This window comes from Pteronotus mesoamericanus, unplaced genomic scaffold, assembly GCF_021234165.1.
Source record: "Pteronotus mesoamericanus isolate MK-2021 breed Mesoamerican mustached bat unplaced genomic scaffold, CSHL_Meso_final scaffold_167, whole genome shotgun sequence".
NCBI lineage: Eukaryota > Metazoa > Chordata > Mammalia > Chiroptera > Mormoopidae > Pteronotus > Pteronotus mesoamericanus.
Genome location: NW_026555308.1, coordinates 791,372 through 816,905, shown reverse-complemented (window position 1 = coordinate 816,905; position 25,534 = coordinate 791,372). Strand labels below are relative to the sequence as shown.

At 47.7% G+C, this 25,534-nt stretch overlaps 1 protein-coding gene and 1 pseudogene across 2 annotated transcripts in view; one reads left to right on the top strand and one right to left on the bottom strand.

Moving 5' to 3' along the window:
* Positions 1 to 154: 154 nt before the first annotated feature.
* The window catches only part of CRAMP1 (cramped chromatin regulator homolog 1), a 64,675-nt gene continuing 39,295 nt past the window's right edge, over positions 155 to 25,534 (bottom strand). For both annotated transcript variants that reach the window (XM_054589369.1, XM_054589368.1), the window contains 15 exons: positions 25,436 to 25,521; positions 24,909 to 25,032; positions 23,287 to 23,368; positions 21,668 to 22,810; positions 19,363 to 19,543; positions 16,018 to 16,199; positions 15,852 to 15,926; positions 13,003 to 13,084; positions 11,715 to 11,819; positions 11,301 to 11,482; positions 10,537 to 10,605; positions 9,963 to 10,191; positions 9,047 to 9,211; positions 7,794 to 7,939; positions 155 to 3,585 (listed from right to left, as the gene is read on the bottom strand). In XM_054589369.1, the coding sequence (XP_054445344.1) occupies positions 3,421 to 3,585; positions 7,794 to 7,939; positions 9,047 to 9,211; positions 9,963 to 10,191; positions 10,537 to 10,605; positions 11,301 to 11,482; positions 11,715 to 11,819; positions 13,003 to 13,084; positions 15,852 to 15,926; positions 16,018 to 16,199; positions 19,363 to 19,543; positions 21,668 to 22,810; positions 23,287 to 23,368; positions 24,909 to 25,032; positions 25,436 to 25,521 (3,016 nt within the window). In that variant the 3' untranslated portion in view covers positions 155 to 3,420. The remainder of the gene's footprint in view (positions 3,586 to 7,793; positions 7,940 to 9,046; positions 9,212 to 9,962; positions 10,192 to 10,536; positions 10,606 to 11,300; positions 11,483 to 11,714; positions 11,820 to 13,002; positions 13,085 to 15,851; positions 15,927 to 16,017; positions 16,200 to 19,362; positions 19,544 to 21,667; positions 22,811 to 23,286; positions 23,369 to 24,908; positions 25,033 to 25,435; positions 25,522 to 25,534) is intronic.
* Positions 17,517 to 18,249, top strand: LOC129083581 (probable mitochondrial glutathione transporter SLC25A39; annotated as a pseudogene).

Sequence of the window (25,534 nt, the reverse complement as noted above, 5' to 3'; positions counted from 1 at the left end):
GCCCTTCTGTTCTTCTGAGAGCTCACCAAACAAATGAAAAGCCACTTTAACTGTTTGTAAAGTACACTTAAAAAAAGAGGCAGAAACAAAAATTAGATCAAGTATTAGTATGTATTTATGCACAATAATAAAAACAGATTTACAAGTTAAACTGGAAATTTAAACATAAGAAGTTTAACAGCTTTTTGTTTATTATATTAAATAACCAAAACACCTTTTATTCCCAAAATTGGTAAAGAATAAATAATGTAATTTACAATATGGTACAAAAAGTAATCAGGAAGGACAGGCATTCTGCTTTATACATATACTGTATATGTATATTTATTATCTATAAAACAAATTCACATCTCAAACAAGCCGAAAACCTTAGATGATATGGCTTAACGATTATTTAAAAGAAACAGCAGTAAGTTCCGCTGCCCAGACAAGAAGCTCTGGAGCCAGTTATCCTGTTACAGAACAAAGGGTACAGGTTGTTGTAGTGCTTTCCAAGCCTGAACTTACTTAATGAGACTTACAAATTACTGTGGGATTAGGAGAGCTCTGACAGGAAAGGTTTGCTGTGGTTTCTTTTTTCCCCCCTCAAGACAAAGTGCCCTATTTTTCTCACAAATGCATCTGATAGATCTCAATGTCTTTAAAAAAAAAAAAACCCCAAAAAACAACAAAAAAACCCCCCAAAAAACCCCAACCCCATAGCAGCTGGTATGCTCCTCATCCGCTTGTTTCCAGTGTTTTATTCCATAACTTTTTTCTGCACAAGTTTGGGTTCGATGGTATAATCTCAGTTAAAATGCTATTACATTGAAAGGGACACCCATCAGTGGTGAGGCCATGATACAGAATGATAAAGAATGGGATTCTGAGGCTGAGAACCTGAAGATGTGAGAAATCATGCAGATCAACTGACTAAATGTTTCCAATTATCCCCACTCCCTGAGAGCAAGTGCTCTACATCCGGAAGACAGAGAAATTAAAAAAAAAAAAAAAAATGTTATCACAAACTTCATGTGGAACCAAAAACTTCAATTTGTCTGCATTTTCTAAAGAAGGGAATGCTCACCACTGGAGAGTCACAATAAGAATCAAGGCCACAGCACTAACTCCCTTGAGACCAGAGACAATCTCACTCTCATAAAAGATGAATCAGCAAAAAGATGCCAGACAACATTAGAGTGACCAGGAAAACATGTCTCTGAGAAACCGATGTGTTAATTACAACATGCTCAAATGTACAGGGAAGCCACAGGTGTATACTGAAACTATTACAACTTCCATTGGAAAGGCAGAGAAAGATGCAGGAGATAGGAGGCTTCTCTATTTTGGGTCTTTTGAAAATCCAGCCTTTAACAGTTGCTTATTTTAATATTCACTTAGGCTGGGAAAAAATGTATCCATCCTTATAATGCTACAAATGACACCATTCTCCCCTTAATGTGGCAAGCAAACACTTATACTAAGCATCTGGTTGCTAGAGAAGCAGAATTCTCTGGAAATGTGTAAGTTTCATTACAGGTGAGAAGAGTTAGTCCACTCTCCTTCCTAGCCCACTTCCCCAATGAATGACACTGGCCAGTCAGCAACTCCCAGATGGAGTCTATGCCAGAGATCCAGGCAGAAGGTGCTACTAAATAGCCTACAAAAGCTGATCTGAGTCTCCAGAGTTTTTCTCCTTTGGGATGTCACTGAGTAACAGGTGCCAATCTACCAACTAGACTGCCTCCCAGTGTCCCAATGAACAAGCAGCTCAGGAACCCTTCATCTCTGGCACAGTACACACTGCCATTGGCATCTATGCTCCAATGTTACTTGGCACCTCTGGTCCCACACAGTAGAGAGGTATGAGGAAGCTAGTTGTGGCCTAAGCTCAGCCTTGTTTCCTAACCTACTGCAGACCTACCCAAGTAAGATGCCCAAAGATATCCTGATCTTGTTCAGCTCAATAGGGTGCTGATTTCAGGAAGCTGATATACTGATCACAAAACATAAGTAGTTTAAAGATACTCTGGTTCAAATAATGCTGTCTATATTTCTTAATAACAGGATACCATGTCCCTTTCTATCTCCAGAACTTTGGAACTTTTCCTAGGAGTGATGTTTGTGCCTAGAACAAGATCTGAAAGAAGGAAGCCACATTAGAGGTAAGAGCTCCAGAGAAGGCTGATGGAAGCCTTGGTAACTCCGTTCTGGGGAAGAACTAGATGTTGGACCACCTGCAGTAGTAAAAACTAGTGCTCTAACTGCACCAGGACATGTGACCCTTGACTGCATTCCGTAAAAAGGAAGAAGTGAAATAGGAGACCCACAGGACAAAAGTAGACATGAGGGATTAAACCTATGCATCAGAGTGTTCTCTGCTCTTAGGCTAACAAAATGAAAAAAGAGACTGAAGAAGAGAACCATCCCTGCAAAATCCACTTGTCACAGATGCTAAACAGTAACACATTAGAAGTTCAAGAAAGTATTAACTGTAGTCAAACAAGTGCTCAGGGATCATCCCAATAGAGAGAAGAAACATCATAGATCACCTTGAAGAAACTTGTAGATGGATGCAGGAAGGAAACCAACTAAATTGTTTTACCTCTTCATTGTCTAATTTTTAAAATAAGAAACATTCTCCAACCAGATTAGCAGTTTTTTCTAAAAGTCCACACAATCATGCAAAAGACATGATTCTTTCCCCTTCCTGTTTGGAACACACATCTAGATAGGGAAGCACCAGGCAAGGGTCAGTATTTCTGGGGTGATGGCACCAGTTACACTGTCCTGGGACCCTTCTGCTGCCCTGTGATCAGTGTCCCTGAAGTGTCTGCTATCTGTGGGTACAGATATCACCAGGCCAGGCCTAGCTGTTCTCCCCACCCCTCCGCCCTCCATCATCTCTCTGCAGAGAAGCAACCGAAGTGTGGCATAAGTTTGGCAGAAAGAATGCAGCCATGGTCTGCAGCCTCCCTGCAGAGAGCAGGAAGATTACAATTCCCTAGGATGCAACAACTACGCCAGGGCACACCCACCCCTTCCTTTCAGAAAGTTAAGACCCTCCGGACTGTCCAACACAATAACCAAGGCAGAAGCCTGGGTGGAGATGTGGTCATTATGGAGACCCCAATATGAGATCCCACAACTGGTGAAGAATGAAGAGCTGCTCCAAGGCCACAGTAATGTCTAACATTGACCCTTCCAGAACTCAGCCTCATCTCCTAGGCCACTACTGCCCTATGCCTGTTGGGACACGACTTCCAGCATGTTGCATATTCTGGGGTGCAGAGGTGTCTCTATTCTGACCGTCTTTTGGGGATCTTGGGCTTGATTTGTGTTCCTCTAGTCTGCAGAGGGCTTTACCTACCACAGTTGAGGATCACTAGCCTGGTAAACCTTCCTATGATGCCTCTAGGATGCCCCCACTACGAGGTACGTTCACTGGGATAGATCGCTGACAGGGGGTGCACCTCCACTGCCATCAAACAGAACCTCTCGGCGGCTGGGTTCAGCAATGGACAGCTCCTGGGCCAAGTCGTTGAACCGAGATATGTAATCAACGCTGTTTTCATTCATCATGCACACCAGCTGGGAATCCACAACCTGTGGGCAGAGGACACAAGGCAAGACCACATCAGCTAGTGGTGGCTTGCCATTTAGACTGGACGAGAATGGCCACAACTTGGACTTCCAATCGAAGGCAAATGAACCTAAGACCTCAAGGTCTCTCTACAGTGAAGACTGTAATCTCCCATCGACTTGCCATGTAACAGCAGCCCAGCACTCTGGGAAGAATCTCAGAATAGCACATCGTTTTGAACTCTGGGTTTTGTTTTTTGAGTGAAGAAGATGCTTTTATTAATCACAACATGAAATTAACTTTACAACCCATTAGAATTGAACCAGGATAAATATGCTGTTAGAAAATTTATTTCTCACATTCGAGGAAAAAAGGACATAGTAGGTCTCTTCTAGGTCTTTTAAACTGATTTCAGTAAACTTTTTTTTAAACTAGTGAACAGCATTAACATATATTCTCAAATAGTGCTAAGAAGGAGTTAGAAAGGCAACTATGAAACCTAATACTGACAACAACTGGCAGGATTAGAGCTATTTTGTTAAAATGTTAAGAACCACATTTCTACTTTACCTGTAACATCAGTGTACCTTTTTCACTGATTAAGACAACTGCTTGCTGAGGGTGCCACAATGATTGGCAAGTTTCTTAAGTAACAGATGTTTGATTGATCAGGACTCAAATAAGCTTCCTTTCCCACTTTTGTCTCTTTTGGAGGAGAAATAGGTAACTCTGCCTTTTGTATGTAAGGAAGCTGATATTCTGATATTCAGCTTCTGTAATATTCTAGTTGGTAAGTAAAAAGGGATATGAATTATTATTAGGAATACATCTTTGAAATACTTTGTTTTTAAAATACCAAGGCTTCTGAACTTCTCAAACCTATCTTTCCATTTTGGTACATAACTTGATAAAGGTAACATACTAGATCTGTATTATAGTAATTTCTTCTGTCAACTGCATTTTGCCTTCAATAAGTGTGAGAGTTATAGACTCAAACAATTTTTACACATAAAGCATCTTTAGTTTCCTTTTCACTAAACTGAAATTTCCCCCCAACTTCTGTGCCTGTGAAAGGTAATCTGAACACAGACATACATACTTGCATACATGTGTATATTTTTCTATATGTTTGAAGTAACTTACTTTTACCATTAGAATAAAACTAGACTACAGGGACAACTCTGTGAAGACAGTTTGGTCTTCCTCAGAAATCCTCCTCTGGGTTGATGAAAGCAGGTGCAGTTTGCTGAAGGATGCAATGAAGCTGTATTAAGTCTTTTCATCATCTGCTAGTCCTGCATTGCCAGGTCTCACCACAGCTATGTGTACATCTGCTTTCTCAGAAGCACATGTTTCTAGACTTATGTCTGTCAGAGACATGTTGGTTGAGTACCCAATGCTGTTTGCAATCTTTCAGTAACTCTCACTGTCCACTTTGTGTCCAATCTTGGTATCAAAATGACCAAAAAGCTCAAGAACATCTCCCTCTGTAGAATGCTGAAACAATAGTTTCCTGTGCCTTTGCACTCACTGAAGAATATATATATGCCTCCATTTCAGCCTCTCTGCACTTCCTGACTGCTAGAATTACATCTTCAAAGAACCCATTTCCTCAAAAGACTGACATCCTGATGACATTCCTCTTTTTCCCAATGTGTGTGCAAATACTCTTTTAATATTTTCTCTGATGTAAGGAAATAAAATGTCCAGAAGAGGGTCAGAGGGCTGTGGATGGAGGTCCCACCCCACCCACCAACCCCTGCCACGCAGCCTGAACTCTCATTGTTTTGACAAGCATGGAGAGTGTACAGTGAGCTTAGCACATCTGGTTGCCAGGATCTGAGTGGTGGTTCCCTTTTTATGAGACTGTTGGGGGGAAGACAGTCAGACAGATAGACAAATGGCACAAAGTGGAATGCAGAAACTCTGGGGTGGCCTGTAGGAGACCTAAGTGGAGAAAGGGGACAGAGTTTGCCATGAGGGTGGTGGGCACATTCATGTCAGAAGAAACATGAGGTCAAAAGGCTGGGGGTGGGAATAGGCTTTGGCTCTGTCATTAACAAGAAAGCTGATGGATGTGATAGTAAGTGGAGTTGAAGACAAGAGACAGACTCCAGTGTGTACAGTAGGGTCTTAGGTACTGGGACTTTATTCTGTGGACAAATATGTGGAACCTACAGTCTTCAGGGTTTATACTCTGCCTCCTTTGCTGGAGTGGAAGCCTCATGAGGAAGAAGCCCTTGTTTTATTCACTCAGTGCCTAGCACATCATTAATGAACTGCATGAAATAATGAAATAAAAAGCTTTGTAAAATTCTGAGTAGAGCTATGGCCTGAACTGAATTTTAAAACTTTTATTGTGAGAAACAGGAAAACAAACTGAAATTTGTTTTCCAAAAGGAGAGAAAACAGTGACTGTTTTTCTCTCCATATATCGGTCACCAGCTTCATCAATTTGTGGTCAATCTAGGCCTCTCTCCCACACACCTCTTGCTCCCATCTCTTTTACTCAAATCCCACCATCAGATCATTTCAGCCACATGTTTCAAACTGCACTTCTAGATGAGGACTACCTTAAAAACACTCATGTTTTTGAATGTGCGAAGTTCCTGGTCAGATCCTTTTGATAAACACCTGCTATTTCTGCAGGTAAATATGTGTTACTGGCTATGGATTTAGTAGTTCATGAATAGCACCTGCCTTTGTTCTGTGCTGCCTACCTTTGTGTGCAATGTGCCACTCACAGATCTTGTTAGAAATGCAGGTTCTTTTTTTGTTGGGCCTGTGATGGCTCCAGGGTCTGCCCTTCTAATAAGTTCAAGGTGTTCTGTAGTGGGTCTGTGGACCACCTTTAAATAGCACAGTCCTGGAGTGTCATCTTGGGATGTCTGTGCAGTGCCCGCCTTTGCAAGAACTAGGTGCTTATAAACAATGTCCACAGAGACACAGGAAGAGAAAGAGACCAGCCTCTTGGGGGACAGTAGAGTCACAAGGTGTTCTCTAAATAAAGGTTCTGTGGCCACAGAAATGCTCATCGAGGGGGGAGGGAATTTACTATATTGCTTTGTTTAGCTTGTATTTAGGTGAAATTTCCATTCATGTCAGGGGTCAGCCGAGAATCCTCCAAAGCTTTCCCACAAGTTCCTCAGGTCTAAGACTCACATCAAGAGCTGAATGGCCACGGGACACCACTGTGTGAGCCTTGTCTGATCCAGGGCTTCCCTCAAGAATCTTACTATAAATCCCTTGAGGGACACCCACTAATACCTCAGCATCCTGGGGAGCCAGAGCATGGGAAATGTTGCTCCAGGACTTTTATCAACAGGACCAAGCCCATCCAAGTGGCATTCTAAATGTAGACTCTCTTCATTTTCAGCATATCCTCTAAATCTCTCTTCCACCACCTGTTACTTTGTCCCTTGCCTTATAGTTAAATGTATCTGTCTGCATTCCTTCAATTAGTGCACATCCTTGCAAGCCTTTCTTGCTCAGACAATACTCAAACTGTGTGGGATGGAGCCTGGGCGGCTACACGAGCAGAAAGCTTCACTTAAGAAAGAGGGACACCACATTCTGGGTACCTTTTCCATGAGGCCTGTATTTATCCAGGGAGATTTCTGGCATTCCTGTTAATTGACATTTGGACATTCTGGTCCAAAGATGAGGGCCACAAACTAAGTCTTCCTTGCACATCAAGAGTCTGCCATAATGTGACTTCTGTTGTTATCACCCTGATCATGAGAGGAGCCCACGAGAGTGTCCGTGCCCTTCCTGCAGAACCCCTTGTCCTGCTTGGGGAACAGTGACAAGTAATGACACAGGGAGGTGCTGCTCAAAGTCAGACGGCAGCAGGGATGACACAGCCACCTACAACTGTCCTTGACTCCTCTACCAACACCATCAGCATCACAGAAAGGCAGCGTTACCTGCCTGAGGGCAAGTGGCTGGTGGAAGATACAGCAAGATCCAGTCTGCCTGCAGAGTCCCCGCAGTCAACCCTGACAACAGGACTTCCCAGGTTTTGACATCTTTAAGGCTCAGCTATTACTTTGTTGTTTGCCACCAGAGTTTCCTTTCTCAGAAGCCCAAAACCTGGATATACACGTGCTGACTTTTGGTTTTGACATCTTGATGAGTAGTTCTTAATAACCAAACAGGTCTGCTGGAGGGACTTGGCCACCTCTGGAAAGAGGGCTGGAAGTCTAATTCAGGCCTAAGGTTGTATACTTACCTCTGCCACGTCAGCCAAGGACCTGGACACAAATGAGTCTCTTGAGTTTCCATCTAGCAGGCTGGGGCCCAGCAGGGAGGTGCCACTGTGGGTCCCCGCTGGAGTTGGCAGCATCTTCCGGCCCTTATCCGAAGAGATGAAGCTTGCTGCCAAGAGGAGGAGGAACAAGCCCTGAGACCAGCTTGGTCAGTCCCAGGCCAAGACAAGGCTGGAGGTGGCCTCACCAGGACCATGTAGGCCTCCACCTGTACACTTGCACACAGTGAGTGTGTAGAGTCATAGCTTCCCTGGCTTTTCTCAAGTGGGGACCCTTGGAGGGTCCCACAGAAGCACACACAAGTTGGCCTCATATTTGCAGGGGCCCTCAATATTCTGCTCTCCAGTCACAATTCCCACCTCCATGTAAAGTGGTTTCCAAGTTTTCACAATTTGTGTTTGATTTTGTAGCAGTCTGTACTGTTCTACAGGACTCATACAACAAGAAACACTCATTGGGTGCTGGCCCCCTGCATCAGCCAGCCCAGAGCCCGCATTCTGGGCCGTCAGGTGTGGCGTCTACATAGGGTGCTGACCCTGTTCAACATGTGTACAGCACACTCCTCTCTGGGGCTGCAGTCCAATGGCCATGTGTACGTACTGGCTACTCTCTAAAAATGCAAAGTGCATGGATCCCAGATGCGTCTCAGAAGCCCCTCCTATGGAGGCCAGTATGTCTTTCCCTAACATCCTCCACCCATCACGCCAACACCTGGTGCCCAGTGAAGATGAATACATCCTGTGAATGTGTCAAACTGTGCCAAAAGAAAGCTGGACTGGCCACATCATAGTAATTTATTGAGGGGAAAAAAAGAGGGAAGCTAAGCGCATAAAAAGCCAATTTCTTCTACTTTGCTGTTGGCAGCGAGAACAGAAGGCCCTAGTCGGGGAAGGACCAGGGCAGCTAGCTCCACTGCAGAAGGGTACAGGGGACTATGTGGAGACATGGACGTGGGCTATATCTCAACTAAGCTGTGGGTTACAAGGGTGTCATATTTGCCAAAACTCAGTAAACTGCACACTGAATATCTGGACATTCTCTCATAAGTAAGTAGTGCAGAAAAAACAAACCCTGGAAAAGAAGCAAACAGTCCTAGTGGGAGTTCTGCCAAAGGAGAATCCAGACTCCAGTCCACCCATTAAATTCACCATGTGGAGCCCTGCTTGTCCCCTGCTCATCTCAGATAGAGACATGGGCACCCCTCACAGACACTCACCAAACAAGCTGCTGAGGGATGAGTCCGTGGGGTCGCTGGGGCACCACTGGGGGTCATGGGTGGGTGAAGCAATCCAGTCTGGCTGGGGGCTGCTGGATGGGGAAGGGAGACTCTTGGAACTGTCACTGCCATTTAGTTTAGCTGGAGAAAGAGGGACTCCTTCACCTGTCAATCAAAATCCTGGGTCAGAGATGCCACGTGGGCTGAACAGCACTCCGCTTCCACAACCTGTCACTAAGGCAGTGTGCCAGCACAGCTCTGTGCCTCTGAACTCTAGAGACCCAGGACCCTGCTGGGACCCCCACAAAGGATGAACAACACTGGTCTGTGAAAGGAAACCCCCTTGCAGCAGAAATACACGCCCATCCTAGGGAACAAAAACAGCCGCAGCTATCACTGATGGAGCCAGAACTTATGCCCAAAGCTTTACCTAAATCCTCTCACACATGCTTACGACAGCTCTGTGGAGTGCACGGTATTCCTGGTACACAAATGAGCCAATGACCTGCCCACAGCCGGACACTGCCAGGCTTTGAACTCAGCTCATTTTGAATCTATGGCCTGAATCATACCAGTAAGTGCCAACCACACCACTGCTACCAGGACATCAGGCCAACCATCTCCTGGAACATGCAAAACCCAAAGGCACCCACCCCGATTCATAACCAACTAGGACAACACCCCACCTAATCTTCAGGCTGGAGAGGCCTTGTTAGCCCGCTGTTGGTCTCAAGGTCAGGAGCTGTCCCACGAGACCATAAACAGCTGTAGGTTCTAGCCATACCTCATCAACCTGTGCTGCCTCTGCTGGCCAAGGCAGGTGCTTGTTATGCAAAAGTGAGAGCGAAATAGGGTGAGCCCAAATCCCCTAACCGAATGGGGAACTGATTCCAAGAGGGGTGAGCAGGGACATTACCATACTGGCCAGAGCTGATGGCAATCTCAATAATGGAGTCGCTGATCTGAGTGGCAGGCTCTCCCTGTGAAAGCACGTCCTCAGGTGGGCCAGGCAGGGAGATATCCAGCAGAGCAGAAACGTTAGGTGGAGAGAGTCGAGTGCTGGAGCCCTCTGCCAAGGGTGAGGTGGAAAGTCCATTGTGGAGAGGAGCCTTGGACAGCTCTGATAAGGAGAGGACAGGCGAACCCTAGTGGGAGATGGGGAATTGTTCAGTCACAATCGATTCATAATAAACAACAAAAAAATCAACTTCAGCCTTCCAAGGTGGAAACAAAGTGATGGGCAAGTCAACAGAGAGGTGATGGAAAGAAACTGTAATCTCCCACAACTGTGTCTGAATCAGCCATAGATGGGAAATGTGTGTTCTTCTATCTAGGCAACAGAAGGACAAAGCCACTGGATGTCCATGTGTCCTTGTCACATCCTGGCAGTCCTCAGCAGGGATGCTAGGCCTGCTGGCAGGATGGGGACTCAGCATTGGAGGGGGATCCTGGGGCAGCTATTTTGCTCAGCAGCCAGTAGCACACATTACCTGGAAACCGTCTGTCATTGGCTCCTGCTCAGACCTCGAGGGGATGCTGATAAATGGATCACTTGAACCCTACAAGAAAAGAGCACCATGAATACCAATGAGCCACTACACACAGCCTGCCAGAACTCTGCTCAAAGACTAGTGAGCCATTAAGCGCCTGAGGAAGGGGCTGTTCTACTCCCCAGCTTCCTAAACAACCTAGCAGCACAGGAACACATTGTGGTCTGGGTTGGAAATCTCTTCCCGTGTGGACAAGCAAGCCCACTGTCCCAGAGGGTGGGCCAACAAGTTGCTGCACTTAAAGACTGTCAATTCAAAACCTCATAGTCCTCAGGCAGGGCTGGGCTATGAAACCAGAGAAACCTGAGTGCTGACAAAGGCAGAGAGAGTGCTGGTCAGGGGCCACTAAGCCCACTGCTGGCCAATTTGGTTAATGTTCCTTCTCAGGCCAAGCTGACACAGGAGTCTGCTGACATACAGATCTTGCTTATCTCAGTTCTGGATTCTCCTGTGTCACCCAGCAAGCCTGTCGCCACTCTGTCTCCTTCCATGGCTCTCAACTCTGATCCATGCGGTGCTCACACATGCCACACCCTCCCTGGTTTAGTGACTCTCCTCTAGCCCTTCAGACCTGTCCCCTCCTGAGGCAGAACTGGAGTCCAGCATAACCTAAATCCCATTATCTTGGCTCCTGTCCCTCTGGAGAGTGACTGACCCACCCCGAAAGCTTGTATTAACTCAGAGAAGCCTTTTTACACACTCACCCCCACGGTGGCAGGGATGGAGTCTCTATTTTGGTGGTTGCCAGCAGAGTCTTGTCCCGAGAGGGCAGCTGTTGCCTCATCTGAAGATAGTGGAGAGATGCCAGACAAGCCCTCAGCATCCAAGACGGGGAGGGGGCTCCCAGGGATAATGCCAGCACTTGTAGCCGCTAAGTCAACAGCACCTGGTAACAGAAAAAACATTGCCAATTCGAGCTCTACAGACATCCCAAAACATGCTCCACAGGGCTCATAGGAACAGCCTCTCCCTCATGCCTCATTTTAATGAGTAAGGGCAATGACTTTCCTGTTCTCTCTGGAGGATACTAAGACAGCATGGCTTGGGGAAGAAGAAAATAGAAACATTACTCAGAACCCTCAGTGGTGTCTGTCTCCATGTTGGTCACAAAAACTTACTGGCCAGATGGCCCGTGGCCTGGGGTGGAAGGACCTTGGGCATGATTGGCCGAGACAGAGCCGCTTTGGTCAGGGAGGACTGGATGGGCCGGAACGAGCCTCTCCCTGTGAGAAAAAGAACAGAAGCCGCTGCATTAAGCCCATTTGCCCCCAGTGCATGGTGGAAGCTACAGAGAGTTTGCTTTCACAGCCAGTTGGGACCATGGAAGCTGAACCAAAATGGAAACCACTGAACATCAAGTATGTGCTAACTTGAAGAAGTCTAAGGTCAAACTGGCCCCCAATGAGGAGAGAACTCTGGCATCTGTGATGGCAGCACCACTGTGCCCCTTGGGGGCTGACTGCTGTCAGCACTCTCATCCCCTGGTGATGGCCCTTTAAGGGTGAGGCACACCTGAGCTAGCCTACAAGCTCCTCTGAGGAAGTCAGAGCATCAAATCTTGAACTCAGACTCTGCCTCTGCAATTGCGCTCTTTCCTATTAGGCTTTCTGCAGATAAAAAGGAGGCATGAGAAAAAGCAATCAACAGCTGTCTGGGTCTAGCAGTTAAGTAAATCTGAAATGTCAACATCAAGACTGGGTCCTGACTAGTGTGGCTCAGAGGATTGGGCATTATTTGGCAGACCGCAAGGTCACCTGTTGGATTCCCGGTCAGGGCACATGCCTCGGTTGTGGGCCAGGTCCCCGGTTGGGGTGTGTGAGAGAGGCAACTGATAGATGTTTCTCTTGCACATTGATGTTTCTCTCCCTCATCGATGTTTCTCTCCCTCCCTTCCCCTCTTTCTAAAAAGAAAAAAGAAACCTTTAAAAAAAAAATCAAGATTGATTCAAAAGCTAAATCACAGAGTATTCTTCACTAAACTATTCTCACTGAAGTGAAAAAATTTACTTCAAAGAGCCAAGGCACTCAGTGACCTTAGAGACCCATGAAGGCCTGATTTGTACACCTCAAGATCACATCTATTCCAAAGAATAAAACAAACAAAAAGCCTGACAAAATATCAGAGAGAGTGTGGGCCAAACTAAGCAAAGCATCCCTAATAGGGCCACCTAGGCCCACATTTGAAGGGAGCTGCCCGTGCACCACCTGACAGAGGCCCACGCTTGCCTGCACTGCAGCCCAGGCCCAGTGAAGGGGCACACTCAGTGTCTGCTGACAGAGCGGGCAGAGGAATGCTGGAAGTGTCATGCCAAGAGCCTCGAAAGCAAACGCCTGCCATTCCCAAAGACGAGGCGGCATGCAAGTAAGGAGGAGTGAAAAGCCAACCCCAGTAGCCCCAGTGCTTACCGGTTATTGAGGAATTTGACATGATAGAGAAGGAGCAGACATTGTGGGACTGGTTTTCAGATGGTCTAGGAAGCAGGGTTCTCTGTGGAGGGAAAACTGCCAACAATCAGGTGACAAAAAAAAACCCCAACACCAAAAATCGCTCAGGAAACCAGTGAAGAGTTATAAATGGGTATTCCAGTTAACAGCAAGCTGAGTATAACCAGATGGTTCTGGTTCTAGAGCTAATGACACAAGGGCACCTGAAAAAGTCTAAGGACGAATATATCCTATAGATATATATAAGCCCTGAACACTGGGTCCTCTCTGAATCCAAGAGATCAAACCTTCTCCAGGGACATGGGAGAAATGTCAGAACCATCAACTGTTAATCCAGAACGTTCCTCTGGATTTGGCTGAAATGCAACTAGTCATATATTTCTGTTTATAACCACTCAACGTGGACTGTTACAGTGTGGACCTATTCTGGGCCGCCTCAAATTTGGGATGAAGGAAATAAAGTTGTTGGCTACAGCAGAGATAGGCTAAGGGCCTGTAGCCCTCTACCCCATCTGACAGTCCTGGTGCCCACCCCTCCCTATCTGTCCAGGGCTTCTGTGTGTGAATAATGAAGTTCAAATGTGACAAATACCATCTAAAGAAATATTAACTGCTGAAATGGTTACGCTGTGAAGTAAAACATTAACAGAAGTATCTGTCAATCCAAAAGTGTCCCGAGGACTTCCAGCTCTGGGGGCACAGCTGCCTCTCTGCTGACATACAAAGGACATCTCCATTCCCCTCAGAGGAATGCCAAAGTGTTGGCAAAGAGGAGAGGAAATGCTACTGGGGCTGCAAACTCAACAGGGCCATCTGCTCAGCTGCTGTGAGGTGGTAGGGTGACCTGTTAAAAAGGTGAGGAGCTGAAGACATGCCTGCTCTGCTCAAAATGCACTTTCTGAGAGGACTAACTAGGTGAGAAATATTTTAGGCTTTGGGGCCATATAGTCTCTGTTATTGCTACTCATCGCCACCCTGGTAGTATGAAAGTAACTGTGGACAGTAGGGAAATAAATGACTGGCTGTGTCCAATAAAACTTTTCATAAAAACAGTAAATGGAGCCGTGGCTGATGTGGCCCAGTGGATTGAGTGCCGGCCTGCAAATCAAAAGGGTTGCTGGTTCGATTCCCCATCAGGGCACATGCCTGAGTTGTGGGCCAGGTCCCCGGTAGGCGACATGTGAGAGGTAACCACACATTGAGGTTTGTCTCCCTCTCTTTCTCCCTCCCTTTCCCTCTCTAAATAAATAAATAAATAAATAAATAAATAAATAAATAAATAAAATCTTTAAAAACAAAACAAAATAATAAATGGTGTGGTTCAGTTGGCTGGAGCGTCATCCCATAGACCAAAGGGTTGCATGTTCAATTCCTGGTCAAGGCGCATATGAGAAGGCAACCAATCAACATTTCTCTCTCATCTCAATGCCGGCCCCCCCCCCCCCCCCGCTCTTTATCAAAGCAATGAAAAAGTGTCCTCAGGTGAGGATAAATAAATGAAAAAGGCCACACATTATGTGATTCTATTCATGTGAATGCCCAGAACAGGCAAATCCAGAGGGAGAAAGGGGATTTGTGGTTGCCAGGGCTGGCAGAGGGGGCAATGAAGATAATAAACAGAGGGCTTCTGTTTAGGGTGATGAAAATGTTCTGGTGATGGTTGCACATCCCTGTGAATATACTTAAAAACCACTGAGCTGTATACTTTGAATGGGTGAACTTTATAGTATGTGCACTACCTATCAATAAAGCTGTTAAGATACTTCATCAACTACACTAAAACCAAATGCATTAACACTTAAGAGTTGGCCATAAAACACAGATTTGAACTGTGCAGGTCCCTTATACATGTATTTTTTTTCAATAAATACCTGTACTATTTTCGATTCACGGTTGAGAATCTATGGATGAGGAGGGCCAACTGTGCATTAATCTACACCATTTTATATAGGGACTCCAGTATTTGCAGATTTTGGTGCCTGTGGGGCATCCTGGAACCATTCCCTTGCGGATACTAACTGACAATTTAAGTTTTGGAGGAGTCAAAAGTTATACATGGATTTTTGACTCTGCAAGAGGTTAGCAACCCTAACCACTGCACTATTCAAGAGTCAACTGTAGTCTGCACAAAATACATAAAAACACTTAAGATTTAGAATACATCTTTCTTCCTAAGATCCATCATGCAGTCTCTCATTTTTAAATAAATTAATCTGAATAGATTTCTATGAGTCTAATAAAACGAGATCCATGCACTAATCCCAAAACAATGCATATTTGTAACTTTCTAAGCCCACAGTCATTTCATAATTCCAGCTTCACCTCTTTTACCTTTTTACCTCCAAATAAAACTGCGCTCTTTCGCACATGCAGCTTATTCCTGTATCTCCCCTCTGGTTTGCATGTGTCATCTGCAGATCCCCCCAGTGTTTATCATTATGAACACTGATGAGATTTGGGCTCTGACCAATCCATAAACCTTGCCAACTGCTTCCACTGGCTAGATATTTATAAAGAGATGTTCTGAGAGCCCTCAAATATATACTAATCTGGAACATTCCTGGGACTTGAATCCTCAGAAACTTGTCTTTTTTGCAAGTAGTTTTCATGTTGTGCAAAAATTATCTTTAATTTCAGGTATAGTTAGGGACACTGTTATTACTTTAGTTATCCTATTTAGAAAAAGGAAGAAAGGGACAGGGATCCCCCATTTCAGGTTAACACCCAAGACACAAGGGAAGAACAATGTGCCCGGCAGCTTGGCCAGTGGGAGGCCAACCACGCAAACCTGACCAGGCAGGGTTCCTGACCTGGACCACCAGTGGCTTCCGTAGGTGCCGGTTCTGCAATTTCCGGGGCTTTGGCAAGAAGAAATCCGACTGCATCTGTGGGGAAAAGAGCGCCCTATCCTTGAGAGTGTTTTCACAGCAAACTCAGGTCAGCAGGTGAGCAGAGGGATGAAGTCTTCACACTTACGCTGATGGAGTTCAGATGCTGAAGGAAAGTCAATTCTGTCTCTTTATTGGGAGAGAATAGCTTCCCGTGTCGGCTATTGGGTGGCAAAGTTGTTGGGACGGCAAAAAGGCCACCATCTGAGTCACTGCTTCCTGTACTGGAGGGACCGGCCACCAAGAGGGGTCTTGGAGGGTTTCTCAAACCTAGAAAAGGAGAAGGGGAAGTGAACACAACTACAGACAACACAACAATAGCTGCCTCGAGTGAAGGAATCAAAATTATACCTATTTTTGTCAGATAAGCAAAAATAGGTATAATTTTGATATGCTACAGAATTTTAGTAAATAGTTTGTGTGTCATGGGATGAAAATAGCCTGAAAATCACTGCCCTAGAGAACTGTTAACACACCAGGACATTAGGTGTCTTCACCTAGAAAGTTATTGCAGGTTTTAGGACACCCATCTAGATCAGGGTAAGAACAGAAGCAGGACCACCTTGCCTCTTGTATGATTCATCATGCATCAGACATCACTGCAGAAAACCTGGCCAGTGTGGATATTCAGTATGTCCAGGATGGCCAAGGTTCTGCAGCAAGAAAGTCTGCCTAAGGGAAAAGTTATGACACTCTTCACGCCTGATGTGGAAGTCTTCCAGGTCACAGGGCACAAAGGAATGTGCCAGCCCTCACGCCCTGCTGTCCCTGCATGCCCTGACATCCTATCTCATCAGGTCAGTCTAAGGAGTTACAAGACTTCGGTGAGTGAAAGGAGGGAGTCAGGCTTAGGTACATATACCATAGACTCATGCCAGGGGCATACAGGGAAGGGCTGCAGAGCATCCACACATTCTTTTTTACCTTTAAAATTCATGATTCTAGCCATAATTAATCTGTTTTACTAAGAAATAGTAAGCAAAGAAAATTGGTGCCTCAGGGAAATAAGTCCTGGGTTTACGTACCTAGTAACCCAATTAAGGACCCTAAATTTAAAAGTATCCCAGATAGCCCTAACTGGTGTGGTTCAGTGGGTTGGGCACTGTTCTGCAAATCAAAAGGTCATTGGTTCAGTTCCTGGTTAGGGCACATGCCTGGGTTGTGGGCCAGATCCCGAGCTGGGGGCATGTGAGAGGCAACAGATCGATGTTTGTCTTGCACATCTGTTGTTTCTTTCCTTTTCTACCTTTTCCTCCCTCTAAAAATTAATAAATAGGTGTGGACCCAGCACCAGCCACAGAGCCCCCATGGGCCTGCCCGGCCCTGAGTCCCGCGCTGCACAGGTACCAACCTAGAGCCAGAATTGAAGCTACAAGATGGCTGATCAGGGCCCTGAGGGCATTAGCCCCCTCCAACAAATGGTGACCTCAGGTGCGGGGCTGTGGTCACCTTTCTCTTCATGACCCCACTGGACATGGTGAAGGCTCACCTGAAATTTTAATGCCCCTCAGTGCCCAGCGAGCTGACGCCTCCCACCAGACTCTGGAGCTTCTCGTATGCCAAATGAAAAGTGACTCCTGTACTGCAATGGTGTCCTGGAGCCCCTGTATTTGTGCCCAAACGGTGCTCGCTGTGCCACCTGGTTTCAGGATCCCACTCACTTCACTGGCACCACTGATGCCTTTGTAAAGGTTGTGAGACACGAGAGCACCAGGACCCTATAGAGCGGCCTCCCACCCACTCTGGTGATGACTGTGCCAGCCATCGCCCACCACTTCACTGCCTAACACCAACTCAAGGCCTTCCTGTGTAGTCGACCTCTGACCGGACTTCCACGCACAGATGGTGGCTGGTGCCCCAGCCCACTTGGGTACTGTCATGTGATCGGCCCCCTGGACCTGGTACAGACAGGTTCAGCATGTGTCATACTGGAAGGTGGGTACCTGTGTCTGAGCTGCCATGGCTCTTCGGGATGTACTCTTTTCAGCCTTGTATTGGTTCAGCTATGAGCTGTTGAAGAGCTGGCTGAGTGGGCTCAGGCCAAAGAACCGGACATCAGTGTGCATGTCCGCTTTGTGGCTGGCGGCGTCTCAGGGACGGTGGCAGCCAACCTGACTTTACCCTTCCATGTGGTGAAGACAACACCAGGTTGCGCTGGGAGCAGTGGAGGCAGTGAGTGTCATCCCTGCACACTGACTCCACCTGGCTGCTGCTGTGGAGGATTTGGGCTGAGTCTGGCACGTGGGGACTCTTCGCAGGCTTTCTCCCAAGAATCATCAAGGCTGCCCCACCCTGTGCCATCATGATCAGCACATATTAGCTGAGCAAAAGCTTCTTGCAGAGTCTCAACCTGGAAAGCCTCTGGGCCAGTGAGAGAAGCAAAGGAATGGGGGCCACATCTCTTCTGTGGATGGGGTGGGGCAGGAGGAGACTGGGCCAAGTGCTTTGTTCCCAGGAAAAGGGCCTCATTTTTCTTCCCTCTCAACTCTGAGCCCCAGGGGTAGTGCCTCACCCCTTTGAGCACACCCATGTTCTCCTCAGACAGCTTTCTTCCTGCTGGTCCCCATCCCAAGCCCCAAGGATCATCACTTTTCCACCCTCCCCTTTCAAGTTCAAGACCAAATCTGTTAACTGCTTCCCCTTCACTCCTTTGCCTACTTCCCTGTGTGTTTGTTGTAGCTGGACCTGCCCTTATTAATTCCTTGAGTATAAAGACGAAAAAAATAAATAAAATCTAAATAAATAAATATCTCCCAGATGTACAACTGGGGCAAAGAAACACAGTGGGCTGGAAGGTCAGACTCTTTCCAAGGCTTGTATTATACTACTGGGAAGCCCCTGAACTTAGGTGCCTTTACTCTAATATTTTATTTTTAAAAGATTTTCAAAAATTTACTTTTAGAGAGAGGGGAAGGGAGGGAGAATGAGGAGGAGAGTAACACTGATGTGTAAGAGAAACATCGATTGGTTGCCTCTTGATCAGTTGCCTCTCACACACCCCCAACTGGGAGACCCACTGAACCACGTCTGTCAGGGCTACTCAAATATTTTAGATGTAAAGAAAAACAGTCTCTAGGAGATTCAGAAAGAACCAACCCTTCTCAGACTTTAAGCCACCAACTCAGCATGTTAAGGCGGCTTCTGCTGACCTCATAAAGCACAATCCCCTCAAAAGTGAACGAACTGGCAAGAGCTATCACGTTTCTCACTGGCTCCTGCACCCAAAGACCCTAAAGCCCTTGGTGACAGGCCCGCCTCTTCCCGCCTCTCAAGGAGGTGGCAATTTCTGTTATCTTAACCTCGTCCCCTAGAGCGTCACTGAGTGGGGCCAGGCCTCAGGCATCCCTGCACTTTCAGCCCTGGCATAGCTCCCATGCCAAGCGGGGTGCCCAGGATGGTGGGATCTGGGTAAAAAAGGGCTGCCAAATCTCACCTGAGGAGGGGCAAGGAGCAGAGCTGGGAGAGAAGGTCTTGCTGTTGCGAAGGGCAGACTGGTTTCGAGGGCAGCGGGGACTTCGGGAGCTGATGTTCACCACCTTCCCTGGAGGGGTTGTCAGCTGCTCCTCCTGGGCAGGTCTCACTGAGGCCATAGAGCTGGCATTTGACTCTGGAGCCTAGGATAGAAAAATGCCAAAACAAGAGCCAAACTCAGCCTATGAACAATGGTACTGGAATGAGTACCCAGGAGCAGAAGGTACAAGAACTCCCTGAGTTTAGAGGGACAGCAAAGGCTAAGTGACCACACTTCCATGATGGCAAAGGTTAGTATCCTTGAGTAACTCAACAAGGCCAGCAGTCAAAGTCATCAGTCAGGTAGGAATTCGGGGACCCCACACCTCCTCCTGTACCTCCCATGGCCCTTCAGCCCCCACCCCTGACCTACTTTTTTCTTTCCATGGGAACCATTCCCCCTGCCCTCAGCCTACTTTTCTGCTAAGCTTATTCAATCTCACTATTCAATTGCCCAACTCAGTGCCCAGCCAGCCTCTTATCAGCATCCTGACACCCCAGGAAACTTGCTTGTCAGTGTTTCACCCTACAGCAGAAGGGAGACCACAAGGCCAGGCCATCCATCTTTAATTCAAGGTCCCGATTCTCAGCTGGGGCCTTTGGTAAGAGGTTCTCACACCTGAGCTGCATCAGAATCACCTGGTAGAGGGTGTCAAAACATAGTCTGTGGGATCCTGAAAACCTGCACCTTTCACAAGTTCCCAGGTGATGCTGAGGCTGTTGCCAGGGAACCCATTTTAAGAATCATGGCTCTGAGCACCCTGCTTTGCATTCTCTGCAATACTTCCATCCTGCTCCACTCTCCCCTTCAGTTCAGGCCAAGGCCACTACCTCAGCTGTGTTGCTTCCAGCTTTCGCAGGAGGCTGTCTAGCTGGTCCTCCTTCCCTATGGTACTGAACATACATGTTCCCCCGTCTCCTTTCCTGACCCCTCCAAAAGACAAACTTGAAAGTTTTTTACACTCATCATTTCTGTCCATTCACTTTACTGTTGCCCATGCCTCCCCAAGGGTCACCTCCACACTGCAAAATCCAAAGGGCATCACTCACCGTCAGGCCTTGCCTTACCAGCCTCTGTAGCATCCAGCCAGTTCCCACCCACCCCTGCGAGTGCCACCTCTCTCATGAGGCACTGATTCACTTCACCACTGTTCTACTGAGAGTCTCTGGGCAAGCACTGTGCAGAGATGCAACTGAGAAAACAGAGGAACCTGGTAGGGGAGTCACACTGGAAATCAACACAGAACAGCAAAATCGAAGACTGAGTGTCTGCCCAAGAAAAGCAGAGGTGTGATGTGCGTTCCCAGGCACCCCTCATACTTAGTTCTGACGTGAATCAGCACTCAGGTGTGCACAGTGAGACTACAGTCCTGGTCTGTCCCCCAAAACCACTGCATTCAGCTACCTCAGCTGTTCCTCCTATTTCGGGAACAACTTGTCTTAAGACTCTGCTTTCTTGTGTCTAAGAGAGCCTACAAGACTTTCCCATGAGTGAAAAGTCTCTCCCCTCTTTGTGGCTCCTCTAATTGGCCACCCCAGGTAGAGGGTCCTAAGCTGTGGTCTGTGTGGCAGGGTCTCCCATTCCATGGGCCATTATGGCTGTTACCTGGGCTCAGGGACCACCCACACACCTTGGACACTCCTGAGGAGCCGCAGACCACTTCGACTAGCCTTCTCTTGGACATCTACACATGGAGGTCCACATGCGGAGGTCTCTTAAGTGCAGACCCATAAAGCTAAGCCCCACAGGGTGCAGCCCACAGCCCCAGCATCCTATTTTTCCCTCCCTCCATCAAGGCTGTGCCACTGCTGTCCTCCTAGGACAACCATTCTAAAGTGCAAACTCGACCTTGTCACTACTCTGATGAAACGTGCAGCACTCCTAAAGTTTAGAGACAGCCCAGTCTGGTTCAGCTCCTGGCTGGCTGCCACCTCACCTCTGTACATTGTACCCTTGGCTCAGGGCTCAGCAGGATCACTGGAGCCTGGCAGGACCTAACAGACGTAGCCTGTTGATCACAATCCTCTTTGGAACCCTGCATGGACTTGGAAGACCAGGCAGGGAGCCAAAGCCTCAACGAGTGTTCCACATAGCTCTGCTCTGTGGAATGAAACAATCTGAGAACCTCCACCTTCCTGTTCACAAGAGTCCTTGCCTCCTTCCTTTCCCCAAGCAGCCTGTGGGACTCTCGGACACCTGCTATGGGGCCATGTCCACCCTCACTCACCAGCCTAGGGTTGACCTCAGTGGAGATGAGCTTCAGGAGGCAGCTGAGGAGGCGCTGCTTGTGGAAGGAGGCAGGTGGGGAGCCACCGGGGCCCTGGCCCTCGGGACCCAGCACAGCCAGCCAGTCGTACTCCAGCTGCAGCTTGCTTGGCTTTCCCATCATGAGGTAGACTTCGGCCAGTGTCAGGCTCTCAGAGGTCTGCAGGTTCCAGCCCTCCTCGCGGAGCTGCTGTGCCAGGCGGCTGGCAGGGATGTCCTTCGGGGGCTTAACAGAAGGCTGTCCCTGAAGTGGTGGGGGGTCCAGGGGGCTTGCCTTCTCCTGGGGCTCCTCCGAAGGAGCATCTACTGAGTCTTTAGTGCAAACATCTGGCTGGGGCCCTGGGCTGGGCTGAGGCTCCAGGCCAGGTAGGCTGCGGACGGGGGATGGTGCCCTGACCTGGGCAAGGTCTGCCACCTCTGTGCTGCTAGGGATGTGAGTCTCTGGGGAGATGCATGCTGAGGGTCGAGAGTCTGCGCAGTGGCATGGCTCAGGGATGATGAGGTCCTGGCAGGACTTCATGTAGCGGGGGAAGGGGTCCAGGAGAGAGAGCTCATCTTCCAGCTCTGGGAGCTGGCCACAGGCACAGATCGTGGCCCGGGGCTCTTGGGCTGGGCTGCCTCCGCCCTCTACAGGAGCTACCATAGGGGTCTTCTCAAGCTGTACCCCAGTGTCTTGGAGCCCAGGGGGAAGCCTGTCAGGAGCATTCGGGCTGCTGAGGCTTAGGGCAGCCCCTTCCCCAGGGGCACTTTCAGGGGAACTCTCTCCAGAGCTCTGTGAAACATCCGGGGCAGGAGGAGGCCGCCCCCCGCCCTTGCCTTCAGTGCCGCCCCTTGGATACTTCACCTGGCCCCTGGCTGTACCCTGCCCGCTCTGGATGCCCAGGATCTGGGCTGGAGGCAGCGTGTGGGCATCCTTGGAGCTCTGTTTACATCGGCCACCCTCCTGCCAGTGCACTGTGCAGAAGGCCTTGGAGTGCACCACACGAGCCACTCCTGGAAGTGGGGTCAGCGTACAGTTCTCTCCTGGGAACAGGTGCAGCACTACTTTCTCCTGCGACGACTCCACAAATGAGTCCTGCAGCTGCCGCTCCGCAAGTGTCTTTCGCTGAGTGCACTGTCAAGGAACCATGTGCAGCAGTGCCAACCCCTGGGTATCACTGGGCCTTGGGGAAAGCATGACTCAGGCATTTCCTTTGGGGACTTCACGCCTAACACATGCTGTCCTGGCTGGGGACAGGGCAGGGCAGTGAGCTGGCTAAGGAGGAAGAGAAGTCTGGAGCAATCCTTGCCTATTTTGATCAACCTGCTCATAGGCCGGATGGTGGCTACTCCCCACATGGAGAGTTGCTGTGACAGAGCTCTAACACTGCAAGGTAAGAAAAGGGGCTCACACCCAAAACCCAGAGGACAAGGGGCAGTGGGTTTTGGTTCCAGTTCTACACCATCTCACATCACAGCTGCTATACCACACAGGGCCCCAATGTAATCCTCGGTGGGAGGGAGAGGCAGGACATCATTCTAAAGCAGTAGATGCTGTGAAATTTGAGGGGGGAGGGTATTGTTTTAGTAGGAAAAAGATACAATTCGTACTTCATGGAGCTCCCACTTCTGCTTTAAGAATTCAATGAGGCTGGAGACCTTCCGATGCAGCTCCACAATCATCCTATAGGAAACAACAGACGGGAAGAGGAAGGCTGTAACCACAGACACAGAACTGTCTGTACACCCCCAAAGGCTGGTGGCAGCAAGACAATGCCACAGAGATGGAATGGCACTAAGGAGGAGCCAGAGCTACAATGTCCCAGCAGAGCCACTGACTCCTTTTCTTTAAAATTGTTTCTACTTTTTAAAAAAATTATTTTATTAATTATGCTTTTACAGTTGTCCTAATTTTTCCCCCTTTGCTGCACTCCGCCCGGTACCCCCATTCCCTCCAGCAATCCCCACCTTAGTTCATGTCCATGGGTCACGCACACATAAGTTCTGTGGCTATTCCATTTCCTATACTGTTCTTAACATCCCCCGTCTATTTTGTACCTACCAGTTTGTACTTCTTAATCCCTGCACCTTTTCCTCTATCCCCCACCTCCTGTCCCCACCAGCTGATAACCCTCCAAATGATCTCCATATCTGTGATTCTGTTTCTGTTTTGCTTGTTTGCTTAGTTTGTTTTTTAGAGCCAGTTGTTGATAGTTGTGAATTTGTTGCCATTTTAACATTTACAGTTTTTATACCTTTTCTTAAAAATTAACCTTTTAAATTGAGGTAACTAGTGACTCACATGAAGCTGCAAGAAGACAAAGCAGAGACTTGTGTATTCTTTACAATGCAAGATCTCACCCAGGATATGGACCTTGGCACAACCCACCAACATGTTATTATATTAAGCGCCTTTTGAGTTCAAGAGGGGGAGGTATGGCCCGCCTTAAATTAATCCCAAGAATATAAAAATACCTAAGGAAGGAAGGAAGTATGGACATGCTACAACATGTATGAACCTCAAAAACGTAATTAGTGAGAGGACAGACAGAAAGGACCATAATATGTGATTCTACTTGTGTCCAGAAGAGCGAAATCTATAGAGACAGAAGGTAGACTAGTGGTTGCCGGAAGCCAGGCACCAGGGGCAGGGTTTGGGAAGTAATCATTTAGTGGGTACGAGGTTTCCTTCTGGAGTGATAAAAATGTTCTGGTACTAGATAAAAGTGGTATTTGTATAATACTGTGAAGGCATTCGAATGTCCTGAATTGGACACCTTAAAATGGTAATGGTTAATTCTATGTAACATGACTTTTACCTCAATCTAAAAAAAAAAAAAAAAAAAGAAAAAAAAGAAAAGAAAAGAAAAGTGTAATTAGAAAATGGTCTGTATCCAGAGTGGTGCCCTGCCTATAAATCAGACACAAATCTTTATGAAAATAATAAGAGAGAAACAGAAAGGGGACTGGGGGAGGAGGGGAAGAGGGGGGAAAGATTCTGTAGTCATCAACCTGCTAAGCATGACATTTTTCTACATCCTACTCTCTTGGCCCATAACACCCATACCACCAGAACCCCCAATACAGTGCGCGCACACCCTACCCCCATGTTACTCTGGAGCACTGGGTAAAGTCTGCTCACCCAGAGTCCACGGGAACCCAAACACCTCCCTCTAGTCCCATCCCTTGAAGCTGGCCCCTGGCCAAACACCAAAGGCAGTTACCTGAGCCTGGGGTTCTGGGCTAGGCTCTGCACACGGGCCCAGGCATGATTGTTCCTTGGCTGCAGCTCTACAGGGACTCTCAGGGGCAGACGCACTGGCTTCTGGTCCTCTTCATCACTCAAGCCTGTGAGAGAAAGGCGCCATGAGAGCTTGGTAAACAGATCTCCATGCAGAAATCAAAGCGCTTGGCCAGACAACTCAAAGTCAAAGATGAGCCATGGGCAAACGGCCTGGGAGGGAAAGCAGAGCTGGCAGAGAAGCCGCTGAGGACCTGTGCCTAGAGAAGTGCCCATGTAGCCACTAGGGTACCCGCCAAGCCAGAGCCATGACTGGGCCACGTGAGGCCATGAGACTCATTCCTGACACCGACGGCACTCCCTGTGAACGCTGCCGTGGCTTCTGAGCTGACCTTGACTTACCGAGTAGACATACTAGGAAGGTTCAGACACAGAGCTCTGCCTGTCTGTTGCTAAATGGAGCAGTACAGAACACCTCCCCGACCCTACCCCAGACCACCTTTTACATACCATCTGGGTCACAGAGTTTCTTCAAGGCTCGGCACATGGGCGCTTTAATCCGTAGGTTTCTCCCTTTATAACGTACTGTGGTGGCCCTGGGAAAGAGTT